Here is a 25,538-nt window from a genome sequence, read left to right as displayed (position 1 = left end):
CAGGCACGATGACCTATAAACACCAGCCGCTGGGTGATTTTACATTATCATGCATCACTTGGGAGCAAAAGCTCGAAGCATAAGCGTGCATACCCTTTTAGATCGTTTAACAAGCAGCAGTTGTTAAAATGCACCACATCCCTCCCATCCCGTCGCTACTTGTTCGTCGCCCGTGGACACCTTTGTCAGACACCAGCCTCAATGGGTTATATATAAGCTCAACATGCAACGAAGAAAACAAAAGAAAGCAGCAATACGCATGGCAATGCTAATGGTACCATCTCAGCTAAGATGAACCAATGAGAGAGAGTGAATGGGAAAACATCGCACTTCTCCATATTTCTGTTTATGTTATAGGTCCTTTCAGAAGTTTGTTTGGGAATATACTCATTAAAGGATATTGCACTCATTCGAGTGCGCTGCTCACGTTAAAAAAGAATGTGTGTGGTAGGAACAGCAAGGCTTAGCCTAGCACTGAAGCTCGTCGGAAGCACATCTAACAATACACGAGGTCGACATGTCAGCGTGACGCAGCACGTAAGGCAATTGCTGCTGTACACCGGAAACAAAGCCTTGGCAGCTGCAACAAGGCATCTCGAAACGCTTGCACCAAGAGAAGCACTGGGTCCGTGACCCACTAAGTGGGTCACGCCTCGACGGCCGACACGATGAGACCAAAAAAAAAATGTTGGCGTTTATAGCTTGAAGCTTCCATTCTGTTCTCCTCATACCACTGCATGCACACAGCACACAACACTCACATAGCAGCGGAGGGCAGCATGCTGCCCTGGCTTCGCTGCAGAGCTGAATGACCCGAGTATAACGGTGCATCCATTTGGTTTTGTTGTTTTTCAAAGCCAAATGCAAGAGTATCTGTTGTATCCCTGGAGACCTAACCTACCTTGCGCAGGCAGTCCATGCAGCATAGATACCGTGACAGCGCGCAAACACCTGAAGTGTCAGTACAATTGCTATTGCAATAAAAAGTGTTTCAGGGCCCCTTTAAAGAAGCATTATTTTCCTGATAATGCACTCAAATTAACAAGCAAGCATTAAGACATAGAATAGCATGCAGCGTGTGTACACTGGAAACCTTGCGTGACATAGAACACACGAAGTCATTATTTGCTTACAGTAGATAAATTTAACATTAATGAGCATATGGTGTGGAAGGCCTATTGCTGAATTTCCTGGACAGCAATGCATTTGAAATTTCATTCACCCAGCACCAGTTAGGAGGATGAACACGCACAATGATGACTTTAACAGGAACACTCACATTTTTTGTTCTTCTTCGGCTTCTTCCGCTTGCCAGCCGATGAAAATTGCACAGGCAGGCCCATCTGTTTCATGAGCTTCACATCACACTCATCCTTGAGCAAGACAACGTCCTCCTCATCGACTTCCCTGTCACCTCTCGTAATTGAGTCAGCGCACACTTGCTCTGCAATGCTACAGTTTCTACCCTGCTTACCTTCTTGACGATTCACAGTTCCACAATCAGCTGCATTACAGGCATCTGTAGCACTGTTCTCATTGTTGTTATCACTAGCAGATGCCAGAGTGCCATTCATCGCCTCTGAGTGGCACTGGACAGCGCCCGTCTGCTCTGATGCAGCCAAGTTCGTCTGCTCTGTATCTGCAGGAATGGAGTCTGCATCTGTTGGCTCCGAATGCTGCTTGCAGCCATCCCCCTCATCGTCGTGACCAAACATGCTGTAGTAATGGTTGTACACCTCAAGGTAATGTTGCTCCCACACTTCCTTCCACAGCTCGTCGTCGGACTTCTGAGCAGCGGCAGCCGCAATTCCGTCATTGCTTTCTTGTTGTCCTCTGTGCAGCGTGTCGCCGACTTGGCCACACCCCCGAAGCTGTCCACAGTCGTCTTGCATGCCTTCACTGGTGGTACTGCAGATGCCGTTGTTGCAGGACTGGCCACCCTGGCTAGGAGGCAAGGTTGAGGCCACAGAGTTCTCAACAAGACAGGTCTCTCCACTGAGTCTCCCATTTTCCAGCTGAGCACCACCTCCGGCAGGCTGGTCTGTAGAGGGTGCTGAAGAAGCATCTTCATCTTCAGGATGTCCTTTCTTGTCAGCGCCATCTAGTAGCGTCATGGCATTATCTCCAGTAGCGGAAGGCATTTGGCCATCTGCAGAAGCAGCGCAGCTTTCCAGGTACTCTGGGGAGATGTAGTCGCCATAGCGATGCACCCAAGACTGCCACACGAGGTTGTCTCCGTTCTTCTCCCAAAAATTCTGCCAGTCGACCACAGTTGCTGGTGAGCTCTGACCTTCAGGCACGTCACAACACAGCAGCTCTTCACTTTCTGCGGAAAATACAACAAGGGAGCAAAACAGGTTCAAGCCTCCGTGTTTGATGGCCACCATAAAGCTCAGCATGTGGCTGCTGCCTATAATAGCAGAAGCAACCGACACAGCGTCCACTTCAACATATTATAGTTCATTCAGTAGTAGAATAAACAGGACTCCAACAAAAGCCGTCTCATTCTGGAACCAATGTTTCAACGAGGGGACTTGTCAAACTTTTTATCAACGTCAAATACTGATAAAAACAACTTCCCTCGTCTTCCTGCTACACGTCTTCCCTCGTCTTCCTGCCTATCACGCGCCCCCATTGACCCGCCGCCGCAAGATGACGAGGATGACGACGCCTTCCTTGGAATAATAAGCGCGGAAGACTTCGCTGAACAACAACGAGCGGACCCGGAACTTAAAGGCCTCGTCGATTATTTGGAAGGGCACACCGACGTTGTCCCCAGGGCATTTAAGCGCGGATTATCTTCCTTCACGCTTCAAGACAGTCTACTCGTGAAGAAGAACTTCTCGCCAGTCCGCGCCAATTACCTTCTTGTTGTCCCGTCAGGACTGCGTCCAGAAGTATTGCATGCCCTACATGACGATCCGACCGCTGGACACCTCGGATTTTCCCGGACACTATCGAGGATACAAGAAAAGTATTATTGGCCGCGCCTGACCGCCGACGTCACCCGTTATGTCAGAACATGCCGAGACTGTCAGCGACGCAAGACACCGCCGACAAGGCCAGCCGGATTACTACAGCCAATCGAGCCTCCTTGCCGACCATTCCAGCAGATCGGGATGGACTTGCTGGGACCCTTTCCGACGTCAATAACCGGAAATAAGTGGATCGTCGTGGCGACGGACTACCTCACCCGCTTCGCTGAAACAAAAGCACTGCCGAAAGGTAGCGCAGCCGAAGTGGCGAAATTCTTTGTCGAAAACATCCTGCTGCGACATGGCGCCCCAGAAGTCCTCATCACCGACCGAGGAACGGCCTTTACAGCGGAGCTCACCCAAGCCATTCTGAAATACAGTCAGACAAGGCACAGGAGGACAACGGCTTACCACCCGCAGACGAATGGTCTTACGGAGCGGCTGAATAAGACCCTCGCCGACATGCTAGCGATGTACGTCGACGTCGAACACAAGACCTGGGATGCCGTCCTGCCGTACGTAACATTCGCTTATAACACGGCGGTGCAAGAAACAACACAGATCACGCCGTTCAAGTTAGTTTACGGCAGGGACCCGACGACGACGCTCGACGCCATGCTGCCGCACGTAACGGACGAAGAGAATCTTGACGTCGCTACCTATCTTTAGCGCGCCGAAGAAGCCCGACAGCTCGCCCGCCTGCGAATCAAGAACCAGCAGAGGACCGACAGCCGACACTACAATCTCCGACGACGCTTCGTCAAGTACCAGCCCGGCGACCGTGTTTGGGTATGGACCCCGATACGCCGACGGGGACTGAGTGAGAAACTATTGCGACGCTATTTCGGACCCTACAAGGTCATCCGACGTATTGGCGCACTGGACTATGAGGTCGTGCCAGACGGCATTTCGCATTCACAGCGACGTCGCGCACGACCTGAAGTGGTCCACGTGGTGCGTCTGAAACCATTTTACGGACGCTAACGAACTTTCCTTATTTTGCTTTATTCTTTGCTATGAGTGCTTACTTATTACTTTGATTTGTTTGCAGCATCGGGTCGATGCTTTTTAAGAGGGGGGTATTGACACGTGTACTTGTCTCTATCGGGCGACAAGTTTTGCCGCCGAACAAATGTTATCGCACAGCGCGGGACGCGCCTGCATGTATCCGAAGTTTCTGGAAAGTTATCGATGCCTCTACCCGCTGTCTGTTGTCGCCGAACGTTGTGTTATCTGATTTCATCGCTTGACACGAATGGTGTAGAACATTTTAGAAGACATGCGGGTCCCAACGTTTAATCTGGAACATTCAATGATTGCTGTATAAAAGCCGACGCGCTTGACCCGCTGATCAGATTTTCGACGATCGCCGACTGTGTTCGCCGCTTTCGTTGTGCTATAAGTGTAGCCTGTTTTGTGGGCACAGGTTTGCCCAATAAAAAGCTAGTTTTGTATTCCACCGTGCTGCTTCTTTCTTCGCCGTCACTACCACGTGACAATACAGTCTCCAAATTCTGGCAGCAGTTCAACGTAACCTCTTACGAGGTACTAGTATCACACCCAACTGAACTGCAAATGGGAGGAAACATTGCCACTTGGTCAACTACAGGAAACTGTGATGCCCGACCATGGCATGTAGGGTTGCTAAATACACTCAAGCTACAAATCATTTTTTTATATTATTCAAGCATCCATAAAACGATCACAAAGAGAAGAAAAAAGAGTTAGCAGGCTACATCTAGCTCTTGGTGCAATAATGTGTTGTAGAGGTCCATTTGGTTCCGAGGCATGGTGGTTCACTGACTTGTTTAGCTGGGACACTAGACACACGAAGCTCTAGTCAAGTTGCAAAGTGCACTTGATAAGTCAGCACTTAGAGCGCATCTAGCATCTCAACTTATTACATCCTCGTGCTCAGTCTTGTTTTGCAGCGTGTTTTACCACCATGAGAAAGGTGCAGTCAGACACAAAAGTTCACGGAACACAAGCCCAACAGCATGCGGTGTGTGAAACTCTGTTAAGTCATGGCTCTTCCGATTTAATGAAACCACTACACTTTGTAGGTCGCTAAGATTACCACAGACTGAAATCTTGGATTCGAGGTTACATGCCAAGGCTTTGTAGGAATAGACCAATTGCACCAAGTTCAGGGCGCACGCGCAGCAGCCATGCCAGTGCCATGGTGACTGTAGTCGTTGCCGCATTTCCACTGCACTCCAGTTCGAGGTGAAAAAAAATCCGCCGGAGGCATGGTGCAGCACCAAGCACCTTTATTTAAACACAGCTACGGAGAATGGTAGACCGACAAGGAGTGTCTTTATTGCGACATCGCAGCAAACACGGAGGGGAAATGCTGAGGACAATGACTTTGCGTGAACTTCATGAGGAAGTTACGGGGTGCGTCTCCTCACACCACTCCTATTGCAGAAATATGGTACAAACACAACATGCTTCTTACCATAGTTACCCATCAGCCCGACATGGAGTGCTACTACCTGATTACTTTGTTGCAGCGGTGGTGTAGCAAAACTCGTCACGAAATCAGTAAAGTTCTTTTTGCTAGTCCAATGTCCCGTAAACTTTTGTGGCCAACTGTACATAGGAAAGTAAGAGGATGGCGAGAAGACTAGGAAGAGTGAGTGAAGAATAGAAGAGGGTATGAAGAGATTAAGAGAAGATAAGAGGGCATTGGTCAGAGAGTCATGCCAATTACATTACACACTCAAGAATATGTAAAACAAAAATCCATCTTTTGTTCTCATGTTTGTGTTTCCCTTGAGCAGGATTACAGTACAGGGTTTCCACATTTCTTTTTTTTTTTCTAAGAAAAAATTGGCAAAAAAGAATGGGTGCCTCTCACCACAGCCATCACCCCTTCTGTTGCCACTGTCACGCTTGGCAGACGTGAAGGATGCCGGGAGGCCCATCTCGGCCATGAGAGCTGCTTCCTTCTCCAGGAGTCGCCGCTTCTCAAGCTCCTCTTCGTCCTCCACATTGTCCCCTTCTGTGCCCAGGTCCGACTCCTCGTAGCGCGGCCCCACAACGTCACATTCCCTGCAAGCGAGCAACAGCAGTCCACCAGCACAGTCACCAACAAACTCGCAGTAAAGTTTACAGCATGGACTCGTACCATTACGCACACAAAGACTACAGAACACTATACATTTCATCTTCACATAATTTATGCCTATTTCATCCTAACACATTCGATGTTCATGAAGTGCAAGGCATCGGCACATTATTCCGGGCTTGCGATATTATTTAGCAGTTAAAACATAAGCATTTTCAAAATAAAGCTGTCTGGCTAGTAGAACCTAAATGCACAGAAGACCCTCTGTCTAAGTTTACAGAACAAGAATCTTATGTTTCAAGACCAATTGGGCTTCGTAATACGTGACTATAGGCTGCTTAATGTTTCAGAAGCTGTAAGCCAATTGCAGATTGCTTCCTTCTTTTCTCTTTGCATGCCTGCTCTGGTCTTATCACAGAGGTGGTTGCCAGCTCATTTAAATGTGCCAAGGTTCAAGTTGCACACGAAATTAATTTTGGTGTCATTCATGCAAGCACCACTGAAGTCAATTCAGTGACACTCATAGTTGATTGCATCTCCAGAGAACATGACTTGGAAATTTATTACTTCATTTTTATTTCTTTAACAATCAAAACATCGAGTCCTATTAAGTGACAAGTATAGCATACACTCGTATAAGGGCCACACTTTGTCCAGAATCTTGGCTTGGTGCCGCCCCTACACGAATCAGGCCGATGACGGCCCGCTAAAGGTTCGTACTGTTTCCACAACTGTAGCAGAGGGTAAGAGAGGCGTAAATGACATGTTATAAACGTCTTTATTATCAATTTCGCTTTTGCTTTCATCGCTCCCAGAAGAGCTGAGATGCCAACCCATCGTCTCTGAACAGCATGGACCCAAACAGGGCTCCCTTCTCTAGAGGTGAAATGCTATCGATCGGTCTGGAAAAACTGCCAACACAGCCGAGACGATGCACCACACAAAGAAATAATCGTGCTGTGGTGCCAGCCTGACCGGCGTTGACGAAAAAGCAGCTAGCGTCATCTAGCGGCAACAGAACTAACTTCACTTTCTGGCGGGACACCCTGAATATTTTGCCAAAATGTTGCCCTCACAAGCGGGGATGTGGCCCTCACACGAGGGCGACCCTTGCCAAGTATATACGGTATGCTTGGTGATGCAACTGCAAGGATTAAAGAACTGTCACTCAGAGAGACTACTGACTAGAACTTACTAGACGTGTCAGTTACTAATGGACTACTTAATCTCTGGCACCTCTCTTCGACGCATCAGCAAGATAACGACGCTGTAATACGCACGATGCACTCGAGCTCGTTTTTTAACTCCAGGCGAACAGAGACACTCAAGATAAATTCACAATAAGGACATGACGTCATTAAAAACCTTTTCAACCAGTCTCCATACCAGCTATAAGATCTTGAAAGCAGGCACTTGGCATCTTCAGGAGGAAACGACACATCCAATATCCGGAGCCAGTAGTCTGGATGACTTGCACCACACAGCCAGCCTGCAAAAGTGTGACACTCAATATAAATAAATAAATAAATTTAAGCAATATGCATGATTAGAACAGTTGTAAATTGGCACATAAGTGTTGCAAAGTGTGTACATCAAACTACACAATAAAATCTGAATAAAGTTGACAAAACTCCTTTTTTATGACAAACACCATCTACAGACACAGAGCTAATTACAGCAGTCATTAAACATAAGTTAATAATTTAATTGGTTTTTTAGTTCAGTAGAGTTTCTGCTAGGAAGTAACATACAGACACTCAAATTTTGCAGATAATTTAAGGCAGATCAATTGACATTGAGTAATACTGCTTCGTGGTGAAGTTGTTAGTAATCCATTATCAAAAACACAACTTTGTTTGAAACAAGACAAGAAAATGTAATGCTGTAACTGCTTAAAACCAAGTGCGTACAAGCACTTCCTCCTTTTGCATCTCTAATGATCTATGCTTTTGTGGCCACGAATTGACTAAAAGAAAATTTGATCCACGAGACATCAGCAAACTGCTATGAAGGGAGCCACTAGGTTTCCCTGAAACACAAACTTTATACAGTTGCCAAGAAAGGTACCCTGGTTCACGAATTGAACCAAAAATTTCAAACATGTCCCAACACCTGTGTCAGAAGATTGAGAATGGAAAGCTTTCGGGGCGTCTGTGCAAACGTTGTTGCCAGACTTCATTTGCTGCATAGCGCTGTCATTATCTTTCGGCTTTCCACTTCTTTAAAGATCTGCCTGGGCATCTCAGGTGGTCTCGTCTTGCCAACACTGCAGTACGGATCATTACGACAAGGTTGTCTTAAATATTTCCATTTGAGTTACGCTACTGGGAGTGACTGATCCATCCTTGCTTGAGCCCATTGTGTATTACTAAACATTTTGCACAATGTATGCATTGGGCGCACTGAACTCGAGAGAGATGTCAGACTTTCATGCGAGCGCATTGTGCTGTGCTCAAGATCTGTTACACAACCACCGAGCAAACCTAGTAGAGTATCAAATGAAAGTTTCGATTTAAAAAACCACCGTCTGACCGAGAAAATCGCTGGGGCAACTGATTGAACCAGGGGGCCAGCAGACTGACTGACTAACTAAGAGACTAACTAACGGTATTAATTGACAACCCAAGGCCCCTGAAGAAAGTGTGACAAGTTGGTCAAGCTCACTGAGAGCCAGCGCCATTGACGAGAGCGAGTTTGAGTGAGACAAACTGAGTCCTAGTCTGAGCAAGTCTAAGCGAGTCAAGGTGATCCACATTGCTGTCAGTCAGTCAGAGTGAGTCCCAGTGAATCAGAACGTGTGAAAGTTTGAATGAATTCAAGCAAGTCTCCCTCGCATGTTAATCCAATTTTTTTCACTTCATTAGACTACATGTGACACTGAGTCCACATGATCATGAGTGAATCTAAGTGTATATCCAAGGGCAAAGTCTGTGCAAACCTACAAGCCTGACTGAGGACGTGTGAAAAAACCCACTTTGTCAACTAGATGAAAAATTTTCCTGCTGTAAGGTGCCAGGAGATCAAGCAAATTATCCAGCCGCCATATTCTGGGTAGTCAATTTTGTGGGATATATAAATTTCAGAGGTGGACGCCAACTGGCTAAGCCCATGCACAAAACACCTAACCCTCCAGTGAGACATTGCACCTTGGTGGAGCTCCCAGTTATGTAAAAGTGAAAATGTGCCCAAATGCGGTCAACCTTGAATACAGAAAATGTGACCCCAGGCTTCTCTGTGACGTGTTTCTCGGATATACTCACTTCAGAACATATCTAAGAATGCATAGCTTAAAAGGAACACGCTGTTGGGTTAGCTGGTGCACTGCAGACACATTTACCGGCCCAGCAGCAATCCGTTTGTAATTGCATGAAAGAGAAACAAGAAGGAAAGGCAGGGAGCTTAACCATGGATAAACCTTATTGATTCCTAGTGAGGGAGTCCGAGCCACCAAGTGAAAATGACTTAGTGTGATTTTAGTGAGTACGGGTAAGCCGCAGGCCAAAAATATATTTTGTACGTGAGCTTGCTATTTTTGTTAGCTAACGAAAATGAGCATTTAAAAAGAAAATTCAATGGCAACCTAGCGGTAAATGCGAGAAATGCATCGGCATTACATCGCACCTCTCTGAGGTCCTGGATCCATGATTCAAATTGTGTTCACCACATTGCAAATTGTGGTTGAGGAGCTCCTCACTCAGTATGCATCCTGCTTCTTCGAGTAGCAAAAGTACAACTGCTGTCCGGAGCAGACTGCCCTCAGTTGCACTATATATATATGTATATATATATCTTAGGAATGTGCAAATGTTCAAAACTTCTGAATAACAAATTGGATAGTGTCCTACTCATAACTGCGAATATGTATCGAATACTTTCAAAATATTTTTTTTCAAACGTCAAGAAAACATAAAATTGCAGCAAATGTTTAGTAACTTTCCCATCCTGCGGGCATAGTATAGACATAAGCGTGAGAACATGCGTAGTGGAGCAGGCTACGTCACTTAGGTGGCCATGCTTTACAGGCTGTACAGCGATCATTCGCACTCTCTGAAGAGCCCTGCGTATGTGAAGGAACTACTTGTTTGCTCCTAATGCTTCATTTCTGCTTTCAAACAAACAATGCTTCATAATGTGATATGCAATGACAGAAACCTGCTAAATTTAAGAATACTGGGATGTGAACATCATCTAATATTAATCTTGATAATGGCTGTTCATTATGCGAAACCCATAGAGTTTCTCACTATAACACCTAGAGGGTAATCTGGCGCCACCGTCTATGGGAGTTTCTTAAGGGGGCACCGTGCCGTCATGGGAATGACGGTATATGTGTCTGCGAGGCTCGTGTTGGCTGGTGTTGTAAGAGGCTTCGTCTAAAACGTGGATATGGCTACGAAAATAACGCGTTCTCAAAGTAAGATCTTCATAAAATGTTTCCATTCACGCATATTACATCTTTACTCACCCACGATGAATGACCAAGCGAAGAAAAGCAAGAACAGACGACCAACTGTTTCAAAGCGAGCGCGAACCTTGTCGTCTGTCCTCCAACTTTAGCGGCACGCTGATACTTCTTACGTAAAATGTAGTCGTACACACAATAACAAGTTCTCATAGTTAAACAAAACATGTTTTCGCGTAATAATAAAGCTAAAACAGCTTTTTACGTGCTGTTCTAGTAGAAAATGAATCATTGTGACAGACGGAACGGTACTTGAGGTGTACTTGCCAAGCGCGTCTTCAAGGTGTCCTGTCTCTACGAGAACGATGCCAATCCGAATCCACAATATACCGGCATTCCCATGCATACCACAGCGCAGAAGCACCAGATTTCCCTCTAGGTAATGTAGTGAGAAACTCTATGGCGAAACCTATTCAAAACGTACTAGATATACCATATCATTAGATTCTCTTCTGGCACTATTTGATTCGTATTCGATTCAGTCTCAAAGAGCACGATTCGTACAGCGATATATATATATATATATATATATATATATATATATATATATCTGCACCTCAACCACGTGACCAGGTTCCCACACATACATTTTTTTTTTCCGACTTGAACACTTATAATGCTAATGCATAAAAAAGAACAGTGCCAGCAATGGTCGCCGTTTCGAGTAATTCGCTACAACGGGAGACTACGCACCCAGAGCTCCGCCGACGCAGCGTCCGCGGTGGAGCGAATGTTCGGGCTGCGGCTCGACGCAGAAAGCCGGATGACCGGCGCACTCGAGGTCCGACGCACCGACGACTTTGTCGCGGGCTTCGGCGTCCGTAAACCTGAGCAACCAGATGTGATCGCAATCGTACGGCCCCATGATGTTTAGGCGCGCAGGATCCACGAGGCGTTCGATGCCGGCTAGCACCGACGTGGCGTCGTGCGGCTTGGCCGCGCGGCTCAGGAACAACAGAGCCGCGAGGTGCCAGTCCCTGCACGTCGACAGGTCGGGCATGACGTACTGGTCGCTGCAGATGATTCGTGAACACCCGGTCCGTGGAACACGCAGACCGGCGGGTACCATGACAGCGTCGACGGGCAGTAGAACATCAAGTTTGCCCGCTACTTCAGTTCCCGAAAGTAAACGCTCATTCTCGGGAGAGTTCGGGCGCGTCGAAGTAGCCAGTGGCTACTCAAAGAAGTCGCGTCGCAAAACACGTAGCGTCAACCACGATGATCAGACACTCGCGCGCGTTACACTTGCGTTTGTCAACAAAACGAAACACGCATGGAAACACGTGTGATCATAGTTATTAAGGCTTGGCCATAGCCCTGCAAAGCAAAAAACTTTGATTTTATAGAGGGCGCCACAATTTTGTTACCAGCAGAAACGCATTTTTGCATTAATGGTGTTCACTAATATAACCTTGACACTACACAATTTGTAGTTTTTAAAAATGAACTAATGAAACTACGCTGTCTGGCGGCGAGTTATTTGTGACGTTTAAACAGAAAAAAAAAAAAAACCTCTGGGCAGCTCTAGGTGTAGATGCCGCTGCGCTCATTCGGCTAAGTTTCGTTTTTGGCCGTTTGTCGTAGAGTGTTGATGTGAGGTCGTAATTGAGGCTAAAATGTGTGTTTTGCAGCCTTGCTCTTCTCAAAAGACCTTCTTAATTAAGTTGCAGACGTTTAGGAGTTGAAATGTCGTCCCCCTGCACTACTGTCTCACTTAAGTCGTGCTACTATTCGTCATCGGAGAGCTAGCTTGTGACGGTGCGATGGAAGCCGGCTCTGAAAAGCAGCCGCTGCCGTCGACTTCCACTGCCAACCTGGGGTGCAGCCAAGCACACGACCCTAACTACGATGATTCTTCGTCGCAAACAGCTTCGGAAACGATGGAATGGTTTTCGCCCGCGGACGGCGGAAGCCAAGAGCAAGACAGCGAGGACCCCGACGACATCGGAGAGTTCTTTTTTGAATCGGACCACCTGGCGTTGCGCGGCAATTCGGACTATCGCAACATGCTGAAGACGCTCGCAGTGCTCGAAGCTCAGCGTGTGCAGGTGAGAACAATCTATTAGCACGTAACTAAAGACAGCCAGAAGTCTATCGTTGCGCGCGGTTGCGGCAGTGACGGTAGTCACATCGTCGAACTTCAAATGACTGTCTCGAGGGGACCGTACTGATCTGGTATACACCGCTAACCTAGGCAAACATCAGATAGCCTCAGGAAACAGTCATGTGGAACGTAAATACGAGGGTTGTCTGCCGGCAAAAACAAGATAACGTGCTGTATGTTCTCTTTTAAAGCTACACGTGGGCTACGAAAAACGTGCGCCGAGACCTCTTACATTTTTCGTCGCCGTCTGCGGCAGGCGCGACCAGCTAGTTTGTTACCATTTGGGTCTTATCTACTGGTTCCAGACTTGCATCCCGGGAGAATTAAGCGACTGCCCAACTCGGTCAAAACTAGTTGAGGCCCTTACAAGTGCCAACTTGTCCCAGCTACGACTGGAAATGTTTCATTAACCATATAAGCTAGAACAATTTGATGCTGGACAACAAACAGTTCACAACAGTACCGGTGGCCAAAACATTTTTTTTTTCCGCAACTGACAGAGGTGTCAGACTACAAGCTGACTTCCACGTTTGCCAAGTGCTGCTATGTGATTTATCTGCACGCCTTGAAACCAACAGCAAGATCACCGTTACACAAAGTTCCATCTGATAAGATAGAACTGATAAGTTGATAAGATGAAACAGCCTGGGTTTGTTCACTTGAGAATTAAGGCTAGTTGGCAGTGCATTTATATAGCTGTGTATCTTGTGCAACCTGCCAATAAACCAGCTGGTTAAGTCAGCGCTCTGCTCTTTCATCTGGCCGGCTTGGCTTGTTTCTTCCTTTCAATGTTGTACTGTACCAGTTTTAGAATGCAATACCAACTCGCCCAATCCTCATCCCTAGTGCATCTATAGAATCAACTTGCAAACATATGAACAGAGACGAAAAGATGTAGTGCATTGTAACAGCATCTTCCACTTTGTGTCCACACCTGCTTATGAATTGGAATTCCAGGAATGACATCCCAACTACCCTGAGCTCCTAGACTGTAGACAAGGATGATGTATTCATAGCATGCGGGTGAGACTTTCTTTGACCTACTCATTTTCTTGTGCTTCAGGTCATACAAGACATTGAAAAGCTCATTGAAGTCCGTGAAGATGCTCTGGCGGACCCAGTCAGATTCGTTGAGAGGCTCCAGAAGAAGGAAGACCTTGGCATTCCACTTCCGCAACTGGTTGCCCCACTGCCAGACATAGACTGGAGCCAGTACAGCCTCATGGGCATTCAGCAAGGAATAGAGGGAAAGCGTCAGCTGACGAGGCATGCAGCCAAGGTTGAGCCTAGACAGGCGGCCACATCTAGGGCTCAAAGCAACGGGTCAGGCAGCAGCAACGTTCTGATCAGAGGACGTGTCTTTAATGAGAACAAGCCTGCGACGTTCAACCAGCTGTGGACAGCGGAGGAACAGAAGCAGCTTGAAGATCTGCTCATCAAGTATCCACCGGAGGAAGTGGAAAGCAGGCGGTGGCAAAAGATTGCAAACGCTCTGGGAAATCGGACTCCGACCCAGGTTGCCAGCCGCGTCCAGAAGTATTTTATCAAGCTGGCCAAGGCTGGCCTGCCTGTTCCCGGCAGGATACCCAATGTCGCAACACCACGCAGGTTAGGTTCTGGGCACTCCCGGAGGAGCTACCACCATCACGGTCCTGCAAGGTCGTCAAGCTACATGTACTCCCACTCGACATTCTTTGCCTCTCACAGACCACCTGTCTTCATGTCAGAAGCAGATGATGACTCCGGCTCTTCATCATGGGGGTACCTGGAGATGCAAAACGGAAGCCAGGATAAGCCTGAAGCGGCACCTGCAGAGGATGACGACGTGCAGGTCGATGCCGCCATAAAGGAGTCCCCCGAGTACCAGGAACTCATGGCTCTCAGGAAGGTCCGCAAGGAACGAATGAAACAGGCTGGACTCGCGCAGCACGTGGGGTTCCGCTGCGATCGGTGCGAGTGCGATCCTATTGTGGGCACCAGGTGGCACTGCACCGACTGCCCCGCGGATGCCTCCATCGATTTTTGCAGCGACTGTGTCGACTGCATGCACGAGACGGCGACCCACAAGGAGGACCACCACTTGGAGGCCGTTCACGTGGCACAAGACAGCTCGACGTTCCACGATAGGGACTACATGAGCTTCACGGGTGCTGATTACAACTACCTCGACCCCAACTACTTCCCTGGCTCCAGCTGACGGCTGAGGACGGTGATTGAAGACTGCAGTGTGGCGTTACAGTGTGCATTGTACTGTAGCATGTGCAACGATTGCACAAATGTGTATTTCATGTACTCTGTGCTACAATTTGTGCAACGTAGCTTGTGTGACAATTTGCACATATGCGCGTTTCTGTAGACGCTTCTTGCGGTGAGGAGGAACACAGCTTCGAACTCAACGCACTTTCACTGCCATGCCACTCACCTCCTTACTGTTATGTGTGCAGACTGCCAACTCTTTCATGGCAGCTTGGAGCAGTAGCGGTGTTGCGGTGAATTACTGTGATTTAATGTGTCTAATTTGTTTCACATGTAATGTGAGTAATATAGGGTAAATGAGCCACCAGTGTGCTGTTTTCGACTTCAGAAATAACTTTTGGAAGCAAAAGACACACCATTCTCCTTTAATTTAAGGAACATTCTCTTTTAATTATGCGACATTTTTCACATTAACTTAACACTTTCTGATCAAAATTTTTTCACTGAAATGAAAATTTTATATTTAGGTGCTTCTGAATGACCAAAGAATAAAAATAAAGAAATGATCCCCACTGGATATAGCAAATTAGTTCTGTGGAATTCTGCAAGGTGGAGGAAGGTTCATGAGAGGAAAAAATTGATATCCACCCATATGTAGCATGAAGCTACAAAACGAAAGTAAAACAGGTTTCTCAAAAACATAACTTCATAGTTGAAGAAAAATTTGTTCTGGTCCGGGATCAGGACAGCTCCCGGCAATGAATCAAATGTTTTTCTCGTGAACTGCTGACAGCTCAAAGTGGAGTAAGCAGCATAGGGTTCTTCTGACTTCACAAGGGCAACAGTGTGCAATGTTTCCACAGATTATATTTGAAGACCACTTTTTCGCCGCCCAGGGCAGGTTATATGCATTATGCAGCAGGCTCCCTAACCTCAGCATGATGCATTGCGTGGGCGTTTGTGCAGTATCACGAGGAGCCATACTTATCTACAGCGCTGAGGTGACAAATTATTTCATTAGCATTGCTGGCACTCTCATTTCTGAAATACTTGTGGTGTTCATTTTCCTCAATGTCAGATATTTTCTGCAAAATATTGATTCCTACAGGAATCGTTGGGCCAGAAAGGATTGAGTACTTTACAGAAGCACATTATACTTCGGAGAGATGGCGCTGTCCTCCACCTGATTAATGTCAAGGACAGGTTTCAGAGCCTGCTTTAAAATTAAAAAAGAAATTGAATGGTGCAAATTGCCTGACTTGAGGCACTCAGCTTCAGTGCACTACAAGATCAGAAATAATACCTCGATAACCTGCTTGCATCACCGTCTTTGTTATGCTGTCCAGTGTCTACACACATGCTAATATCAAATTTTTATCAAGTGGTTATGTTTTAATTATTGTCACAGACAATAAAAATAACATTTAGTTACCTGAAGAACTAAGTAACGCACAGAAAAAATTATTGCATTTTTGGTATCTGCTTCAAAAAAGGTGCACTAAGGTTCACTAACTTTGGTCAAGAAGTAATAAAAATTGTTTTTGAAAGCAATCTCCCCCTGTAAAGTGCATAAATACATGCTTGCAAAGTATATTAGCATCAGCCTTACTTATATATAGTCTGTCCTTTACTGTTATATTACTACTTTAATGAGAATTAAGCTGTGGAGTGGTGACTAAAGCAGATGGTCTGTTTTTGTAACTCGGAGGTACATGTTACTGAGCTAGTCGGTTCATATGGCTGAGTAGACCATAAGTATGATCGCTTGGCGCAAACATTGTGATTCAATCTCAACAGTTCACGAAAGCATGCACTTGCACAGCCATTGCGACCATGGGGCAACACATTTTTTTTTTTTTTCAGATAACTCTCTTGTGATGAATCTGCAATATGGTTGGAAATTACGAAGTGATGGCGATTCGGACACTCACATTCAACCTGTGGGTTTTCTTTTTATGCATGCTTGGTATAGTAGCAGGTTGGTCAATCTCCAGCTTCAATTTTACCTGACCCAACTTTGCCAATGAACCAACTGTTGAAAGATTGTTCCCTCTGTTTTATTTTTAATTTCTAAAAAGATTATTTCTTTGTACTCAAGTACAACCGTCGTTAAAAGAGCACCTTCTTTGTTTGTCTTTGAAAAAATAGCCAGCACACAACCGGCTAACAAATTCCCATTTTATTCGACGACCTCTTGCCATCACGTCAACATCCGTCCCATACACTCAACGTTCCGTCGTGAAAAAGGAGGTTCTGCGTTGGAAGGGGCAGCATTTCCGTATTCAGCACCAAGGGGTCAGCCTGCAATACAGATGGAAATAAAACTCCCTGCAGTGAGGAAGGCTCCAAATGTCAAATTGACAGCAGTGAATCAACAATCTAAGCAAGAGAACACTTTCACTTCATGCCTACGAGATAGCAGCAGCATGCTGCTATCTCGTAGGAAACGCGCAGCTAAGCGCAATTGTCGTATGAAGACTGGCAGTGCAAAGACAAAATGATCTCCTTTTGTTTTTTAAAGATAGTAGATATATACATGCTTTATTTAGTTAAATCAAAATTAGCAATTGTGTATTACTGGGAATGCTCTCGCAATGACAAAATCAGCCAAAAGTGTTGGTCGGTCCAGCAGTTGCGATGCTGCTGCATGATGACCTTGCGGAAGCGAGAGTAAGTGGTTTTTTGCTGCTTTTGACACAAGATTGTAAATTCCCTTCTGCATGCAGCGCAGTAACATCTGGCTCGCATTTTCACGACAACCTCTACGAGAGATCGGCAACATTTTATTACTACGTTCAGAAAGTGTTTCAGGGCCCCTTTAAGCAACAAACATTTACTTACGTTATCTCTTCTCATAGTCAACTTATTATCCCGAAATTAAGAAGATAGGGTGCGGAAAGAATACTTTATCAAGCTAAATTGATTTTGTGTTTCTCTTTACTCTCCCTTTAAGCGTGTCAGATGCATCCTAAGGCACTTTTAACTGAATCTCTGCTCTAATATGTATTAATGCATGCCAATTTTGTTATGCTGCTGTGGCATGCAGATGGAGAACAAAGGCGATTTCTAATGTTTACAAGGATACAGTTCCTAAATTAGCCGTTCTCTTCAGGAAATGACCAGTCGTGCAGTCCTCACCTCGTAGTCGGAGATGAAGTCGAGAAGCCGCAATGCCAGCCGCCGATTTGACTTGGTTAGCTGCTTCAGGCTGGAAAATGGAAGAGGGGGATGTGCAGTGGAAAAAGTGAGGGGAATCAACGCAGAAACGCCGGCCTTGTCACTTTCACAGACACGCTAGTAAATTTGGCAGGACAGAAACTCTCGAAACTCCCCTTGTCTAGCAATTTTTCTGTTTTTTACATCTTCAAGTTAACGAGGCTTTACTGTAGTCTTGTTTTTTCTAAGTGAGCATAAATCGTCATCACTCTTCTTCTCTTACAATAAAACATTATTGAGTGGGCAATCAATGCCATTCCATTTATGATTTCTTGAAGTACAGAAACTGGGGCGTGTGTTACAAGAAAGGGCACATTAGAATCGGGTAAATGCGACACTTTTTGGTAATTCAAAGTCGCGAAATCAATGAGGTATGCTTTCCCACGCTCAATACAAAAATGACGACATAGAGTTTCTGGGGCGGAATATCAATGCATCTAATGTTGCCCGGTATAAGCTATGCCTGGCTGTAAAATGCAGCTGCGACATACTTGTCTTTGGTGCACAGCTTGTGCTTGAGAATCTTGGCACAGACGTCTTTGTTGAGTGCGTTGTCAAAGAGCGGAATGCCATAGCAACAGTCGAGTAGCGTCCAATCCTCAAGACGCTCGTCATCATCATCGTCGTCGGGCGGCTCGTCTATATCGATGGGTTCCCGGGCTCGTATCCGCATGAGTGTGACGTAGCCACATGAACAGCCAAGTTGAAGCTCCTCTGAGAGCCGCTGCAAGGCTGGGTGATTCACAAGCTTGTTCCCTGCATCATGCAAAAACACGAAATTGGGACAAGCTGCAAGCAACTTTTAATCAATTTCAGTGATGAGCTGTGGCTTGCAGTTAGTAAGCATTCACATTTTTGTGCAACAAAGATGCTGACTCCTTAAAAAGAAAGTCAACACTGTGAAATTATTCAAACGATTTCTGTTGCATCGTTCCAGCTGGACATTGTAATGTGGTCCAAACTTCACATTCCTAACAACGTTTAGCTGCTTCAAAGATACCAAGACAGAGCTCTTTATCCAAAAAAAAAGATGTGCATCTCAGTCAGTAGACTGTTTCTATGTTGACATGCATGGGTCCCACAGGAGTTCCAGTTAAGCCATCTGAAAGAGCTTGCTGAACTTGATGGGCGACAATGAGTATACAAGTTACAATAGCCTATAAATATATAGACCTCTCCAGCTGGCACCAGTTTTGCTGCACAGCTAGAACGTTTGACAAATAATAGATATTACTGCTAAGTAGAACACGAAAGTTAGGTACATGAGCTCAACATATGGGGCACATTCTGTGGAATACATAAAGAACATGTAGCGATAGTAAGGTACGGGACAAAATACTCTTATTTCCTTGGCTAACTTGGCTGTCGAAAATGCATGACTGGCAGTTTTCTGGTCCCACTGCTGATACAGCGCGAACAAAAGGGTCTATAGGAATGGCTGCTCTTTAAGAAGCTAAGGAAGAAGTAGTTTAGCAGTAAGGCAAAGTGGCTAGAACTCATCAAAATCAACAACACCACAAAATTGGGCATTTGTGAGGGAACAAGGCCAGTAGTTTCAGCTAGTTTGTCGGTCATAATGAGAAACTGACCTGTGCTGAAAGGATTGGGGCCAGATACTATGACTTCGTTCAGAGGTCTTCTTGTAAAAGAATAGAACGGCAACAGACAAGCCAAAAGACAAACTTCATTAGAACAAAGTTGCTTCTGACATGAAAATACTACCTTTGTTATGCATCAAATATTCATTTTAAGTATACATGGCGATATCAGTGAAAAATTCGCAACTTTAGATTTACTTTGTTATATACGATAACTCATTATATATCCATGTTTGTTTTATCAAGATGCAACTGTATACTAAACGATTTCTGTGAGTAAAGTTTGAATTTGTGATAAGCTTTCTGTATTCTCAATAAAACAAAAGGGGGTAATGGGCGTGGAAGAAAACAGGACATGCCACTGCTAACAGCTAGAGGTTGCGAGTTCAGCTCCCACCAATCGTAAGTTGTCTTTTCCTCAACATTTTTTTTTTGTTTCTTTATTTAGAATTCAGAAACGTTATGACAAATACGAAAGTCATTCAATATCGTTTCTACATATTCAAGAAAAAAAAAGATTGTGACAGTAACTACCAACGATGATCATCAAAAATCAGTGATAGCCTTCTTGTTCAACCTGCTTCGTATCCCCGTGCCGTATGCAAATCACAAAATCTTACAGGCACATCACCAGACACACAAAGCGGCAATCTCACTGCCAACCACAATGCTGAATGATACCACGGCAAGCTACTCCATCTTGTAACCGCAGCACCGTAAGTCTAAACCCCATAGTAGCCCCCACCATTTCTAGTATCCTGGCTGGAACTTCACTGCAATGGCTGTACGTCAACCGGCTGTAGTTCATGCAGTTACTGTTGCAAATGGGGCACTATCCCTTCGGTATATATTTAAGGCTGAATAAACCCTTGTGTCACCTCGACACATTTATTCTGGGGGACCGGCCAAGAATGGGCACACACCAATATCGCACATGCAGAGCTGAAGTCTGTTCGGGCACACACCCAGTGACCCAAGTCGTCTGCTATGACAGACAGCAGCTAGTTGTCTGTTCAACATGAACCATGAACAGCAACATGAACCGGTGGCCCACACTGTCTGCTCGGCAAGACAGCAGCCAAGTGCGTACTATTAGCACCAAATGTAATGTGAACAGCAGAGAGCGTGGCCCAAGCATAAATGAAGGCATAGTGCGCGCCGTCCAGTCGTAACCATTGACAGGAACGCATTTGCCGATTTGGCCGCACCACGCGATCCCCCAATAGTGAAATATTTTCGCCTGTGATCTGGTTCTTACATTCGAAAGGTGGAAAACAAAAATAAAAGACAACAGAAGCTAAAGTTTGCAGTTTACAGCGACTATAGTCGCACAGTTTGCCGACGCGAACATCGGTGCGCGTGCAGCAGTTTGCACCGTCACCATTATAGATTCGCTCATGTGGCCACCTCATTCTTTCAATCGGCAAATTTGCGCAGTGCGGTATCGCTGGCAGGCCGCGACGGTGGCCGGCATTAGTGTGCTGAGCGCGTTTAGCCATTTGTTTGGCTCCCAAACGAGCGCCGTGCGGCCAAATCGGATGTGCCCGTCTGTCATTGGTGACGACGGGACGGCACGCACTATACCTTCAATTATGCTTGGGCCACAGGCTCCGCTGTTCGCGTATCATTTGACACTGATAGTAGCTAGTGACCCAAGCTAGTAGACAAATTGGGTCGCTATGAGGAACACCGCAATGGAGCTTTTCGAATTCATTTAGGCCGTGTCGAGTTCTTTAACGTGCAGCTAAATCTGAGCACATGGGCACTTTTGCACTTCGCCCCTATTGATACACGGCTGCCATGGCCGGGAGTGTAAACCATGACCCTGCGCTCAGCAGCAGAACGTCATGTCCACCGATCCACCGCGGCAGGTTTGCATCATTTCAATTTCAATACTGTGGCGGATCAGTTAGTTCCCCTCAGAATTGCCTTAGCTTCACTGTCTGTTGAATTTGTATGCTTGTTACTAAAACTGTTATATTAGTACCAAGATTATTCTGGTACAAGAGCCATTTTATTGTGATAACAGATACACGGGCACTCGAGGTGCGTTCAACATCATGCTGTCACGATGTCAACAGAGCACGTACAATCTCCACCTGGAGGGTTGGAAGATTGTCAGATACACCTGCTGCACCTGACTGCAAAAAAAACGATAAAACCAATTGGACGCACTGTCGCGCTCCGCTCAACTGGCTCTGCAGCAAAGCCAGAGCAGAAAGCTGCCTTCTCATTGGAGGCACGAGCGTTGTACGCACACGTGTTAGCACTCCTGCCAAAGAGCTATGTGCATGCCACAGTTCAGCGGAACACAAGTAAACGTCTGGCTAAAACTGTACAGTCCTGTCACAGGAAAAAATGCCAACAGTTTTCCATCAGTCTCATCTCGTGCACAGCTGAGGTGCGATGCCTCTAACGCCTGTGACAGCGGCTCCTCGTCAGGCTGGCTGTGTCAGACACCTGGTATCCGCGAGAGCACTTTTCCTCGCCGACGTGTCGCCTCCGCATATTGTTAGATGAGCTGAAGCGCAACGGTATACATACTTTGCTCTTCCTTTCAACGCTTCACCTTTGAGCCAGACTGACATTTTTTTTTTTTTATGGACCTCGGAGAATCGCAAGCCATGCATGTCACCCACCTGCACTGCTTTCTTGGTCGTCAAATGGGAATGGAATGTTAACTTGCCCATTAGGCACACCCTGGGCCTGAAACCAAGAGAGTTCACGAAAGGTCAGCCCATCTGGTTTCACGGTCAACATGCTCAATGATGCAAATGGGACGCAGGCATTAAGTGACAACTGATGGTTTTATTTAAAAAAATGTGCAACGCTGAAACAGCAAGAATGGACATGGAATAATTCTGCCATTTTTGTTCGCCGATACCCATAAATGTTTTTTCAACATTGTGCCATCTGTTCTTCTATGTTATATATATTTCTATGTTATATATTTAGGCTGACCTTCCTACAGTTATTTATTCTAGTGCAATGTGTTTGCATTATCTTACTGTACATAGGTGGCAAGACATCGGAGACAAAAAGAAACCTTCAGTTTTCTTATTTTCTGAGGAGTACCCTTACATTAACCATAGATCTAAATATAGTAAAAGAAAACTAAGAATAAGTGCAGTGTTTATTACAAACAGTTATAAATGGCCAGTACATCTAGCAGATATACAAGAAACAAAAATATGTGTGTATCAATACACCAATACCAAAAGAAAGGCAAGTATAAGTATCACAGCATGTGCAGAAACCTTTAAAAAAAAAGGCAACCAGATTACTCAGACATGTCACCAGAAAGTTATCACGATAAACAAAACTAAGGGAGTCATTTAAAAATAAATTCATTAGTTTGTGTTATTTTTCTTGAGATATCTAACATTTGCACACACATTTATAAGCTTATTAATTCTCTGCCATTGTGTTGCCTTAGTTTCCCTAATGACTCCATAAATAATATTTCAGTTAGTATGACAGCTTCAGCTTTTAAAGGATAGCCAATTAGTGACCAGAAGATAAGTGAACAAGAAGGGCACGAGCCAAAAGCTTTGACGGACAGCGCATCACCTTAACTTGCACCTCACAGACAAAGGGACTTTTGAATGAGCATTGCCATATTTATTTTGGTTCATTATCTTGTCATACTTTGTTATGATGACAGTCCTATGCTTGAAACTGTGTACATTAATTTATCTGTCTATCCTTCCTGTTACGCTGTCGTCATGTGATTGGCGTCAAGCTGTCGTCATCAGGATACCTCCTTGTGCAGGATACCTCCATTGCCACCGGGGATCGACCTCATACCCTTGCAGCGATATGCATTTGAGAGATGAATGAACTAGTGATGTGAAACCATCAGTAAATTGACTATTGATCGTGTAATAAAAGATATCAATACTAGTATTATGACTGATAGCACTATCCATACTATTTTGATATTTTACTGTGACAATATCGACAGTGTAACGAAAACTATTGACAGTAGGACTATTGATAACACTGCGATAATTCCCTACTCAGAGTGCTATTGACAGTTTTACAATTCTTGGCTAATGATTATACCAGATATTTTGTCATTACTAACCATCAGTAACACTTGTTTTCACGCAATTTAGAACAGGGAAACACTGCAAAATTTGTGTTGCAGTGTTTAAACGTTGTATGTCACATGATTTTACATTATTGGTAAGGAAATTTTGATAGTGTACTACATAGCACCTTCAATAACAATCACACACTATCAATTTTACTTTCGATAGCGTGCTTTGGATGGCAGTATCGACAGTTTTCATACTATCGACAGTTCAAGAAGGACTAAACTATAGGCAGCTTTGCATCACTACTGAATGTGCTAACCATTACGTTATCATGCAGCTCTGGCATATGGTAGTTTGTGCAGCATTTTTGCACACTATGCAGACTCTAAGAGCAGTGACGACCGTGCACATATTTCGAAGACCACAGCAGACAGCAACGTAGCAAAGTCGATATTGTACACTTCGCAAAAAAAAAAATTCTTGAGAACACGCTGGCATCCAACAGGAGAGCCTACTGCTTGCAGTTCGTGCAGTTACAAGTTCAAAGTCGTAAAAATCGCTAAATGTCTGGAGACATTTTCTAATGGTTTCCCTTCTCTTTGTCTTTCTTACAGAATAGCATGCAAGCTAATACTTTAACACCGGCAAGCCTCTCTGCTTTTATATAAATAGCCGTGGTGTCATTACCTAAAATGTCATCCTGCTTCACGTGTCCATACCTGAATGAGCACAGCGGAATGCGTGAGCGCATCGTTGAGGGTGATGAGGGCACTTGATGTAGGAACTGTCCCTGGGCCGTGACCCCACGTTGTGACCAGCAGCTTGTCGTACTCCTGAAAGTGTGTGCGGCAGTGTCAAAATCACTTCGAAGAGTAAAACTTGACAACACCCAAGCAGCTCAACCTAGCAGAGAGTCCGTCTCAACAAAGTTTTTCTCAGACGTGGTTTGCTGTAGTTGATATCAAAAAAATTAGTTTGAGCCTTGCAAAGGTATGTGCCCTCTAAAATGGGGAGCAAAGTTGGAAACTGCACGAAAAGCCTCAAAATCTCGAGAAAGCCATCACAGACCCGTGCAACCTTTTTTTAGAAAAAGACATGAAACACTGCATCAGCTGGAAATTCTTGCAGCATCAGCAGTTAAATCAACCAAAATCTGCACAGTCATTCCAAACTGTGAGGTTGTTTAGTGGTGAAAACAGCATTAATTTCTCATGCCTGTAATGCAACACTGCATCTTACATTCGCGACCATCGAGGGAGAAAACATTTGCAGTAGTTGTACACAAACAACAGCAAACACACTTCTACGCTGCACAAGGCTGTTGACTAGGTAATTACACCAATTTTATTAATTATATGCGCTCATTCTAATTACAGCAACTTAGAAATACCTTCAGTGTAACCACAGTGTACATTATAACCTTGCAGGTCCAGCAAGCTACCCCTATTTCTCCGTCAACAAATTAAGATTGATAAGCAAGTCACAGAGGCTCTCTGCAGATACATATGATCAGAGATGGACAGGACTAGTACAGTTGACTTCTGTTAATTTGATCCCGTTGGGACCAACCAAAATGATCTAATTATCCGGCGAGTTGAATTAAACAAGGGGCCAAAAAAGATGGCCAAACACACCACTGCTTCACTTGGCATTCATCATCATCATCATCAACTTATTTTAAGTCTACTGAAGGATGAAGCCCTCTCCCTCCGATCTCCAATTACCCCTGTGCTGCACTAACTAATTCCAACTTGCGCCTGCGAATTTCTTAATTTCAACACCCCACTTAGTCTTTTGCCGTCCTCGCGGGACTGCGCTTCCATTTTCTTGGCACCCATTCTGTAACCCGGTCTACCGGTTATCTAACCTACGCATTA

The 25,538-nt window shown here is 45.1% G+C and overlaps 3 protein-coding genes across 3 annotated transcripts in view; 1 reads left to right on the top strand and 2 right to left on the bottom strand.

Annotated features, from left to right (window-relative positions):
* Positions 1 to 11,813, bottom strand: part of Tgs1 (Trimethylguanosine synthase 1) — a 32,383-nt gene extending 20,570 nt beyond the window's left edge. The window contains exons 1-4 of the mRNA XM_050175533.3: positions 11,201 to 11,813; positions 7,432 to 7,534; positions 5,836 to 6,029; positions 1,280 to 2,326 (exon numbers count right to left, since the gene is read on the bottom strand). Coding sequence (XP_050031490.1) covers positions 1,280 to 2,326; positions 5,836 to 6,029; positions 7,432 to 7,534; positions 11,201 to 11,576 — 1,720 coding nt within the window. The 5' untranslated portion in view covers positions 11,577 to 11,813. The remainder of the gene's footprint in view (positions 1 to 1,279; positions 2,327 to 5,835; positions 6,030 to 7,431; positions 7,535 to 11,200) is intronic.
* A 279-nt stretch (positions 11,814 to 12,092) lies between these two features.
* Atac1 (Ada2a-containing complex component 1) lies at positions 12,093 to 15,734 on the top strand. Its single transcript, XM_050175539.3, has 2 exons — positions 12,093 to 12,555; positions 13,675 to 15,734. The coding sequence occupies exons 1-2, from the start codon at positions 12,271 to 12,273 to the stop codon at positions 14,806 to 14,808; spliced, it is 1,419 nt and encodes a 472-aa protein (XP_050031496.1). The 5' UTR covers positions 12,093 to 12,270; the 3' UTR covers positions 14,809 to 15,734.
* Positions 15,735 to 16,971: 1,237 nt separating this feature from the next.
* Positions 16,972 to 25,538, bottom strand: part of LOC126527592 (protein FAM91A1) — a 34,161-nt gene continuing 25,594 nt past the window's right edge. Inside the window, exons 18-22 of the mRNA XM_050175382.3 lie at positions 24,381 to 24,494; positions 22,261 to 22,327; positions 18,515 to 18,779; positions 17,946 to 18,015; positions 16,972 to 17,108 (exon numbers count right to left, since the gene is read on the bottom strand). Of these exons, the coding sequence (XP_050031339.3) occupies positions 17,013 to 17,108; positions 17,946 to 18,015; positions 18,515 to 18,779; positions 22,261 to 22,327; positions 24,381 to 24,494 (612 nt within the window). The 3' untranslated portion in view covers positions 16,972 to 17,012. The remainder of the gene's footprint in view (positions 17,109 to 17,945; positions 18,016 to 18,514; positions 18,780 to 22,260; positions 22,328 to 24,380; positions 24,495 to 25,538) is intronic.

Source organism: Dermacentor andersoni, chromosome 9, assembly GCF_023375885.2.
Source record: "Dermacentor andersoni chromosome 9, qqDerAnde1_hic_scaffold, whole genome shotgun sequence".
In the NCBI taxonomy this organism is placed as follows: Eukaryota; Metazoa; Arthropoda; class Arachnida; order Ixodida; family Ixodidae; genus Dermacentor; species Dermacentor andersoni.
This window is presented reverse-complemented; position numbering and strand designations above follow the sequence as displayed.

Coding starts and splice junctions, on each gene's coding strand:
- Atac1 (XM_050175539.3), top strand. CDS start 12,271: ATGGAAGCCGGCTCTGAAAAGCAGCCGCTGCCGTCGACTTCCACTGCC. Junction 12,556..13,674: donor TCGAAGCTCAGCGTGTGCAG/GTGAGAACAATC, acceptor CTTGTGCTTCAG/GTCATACAAGACATTGAAAA.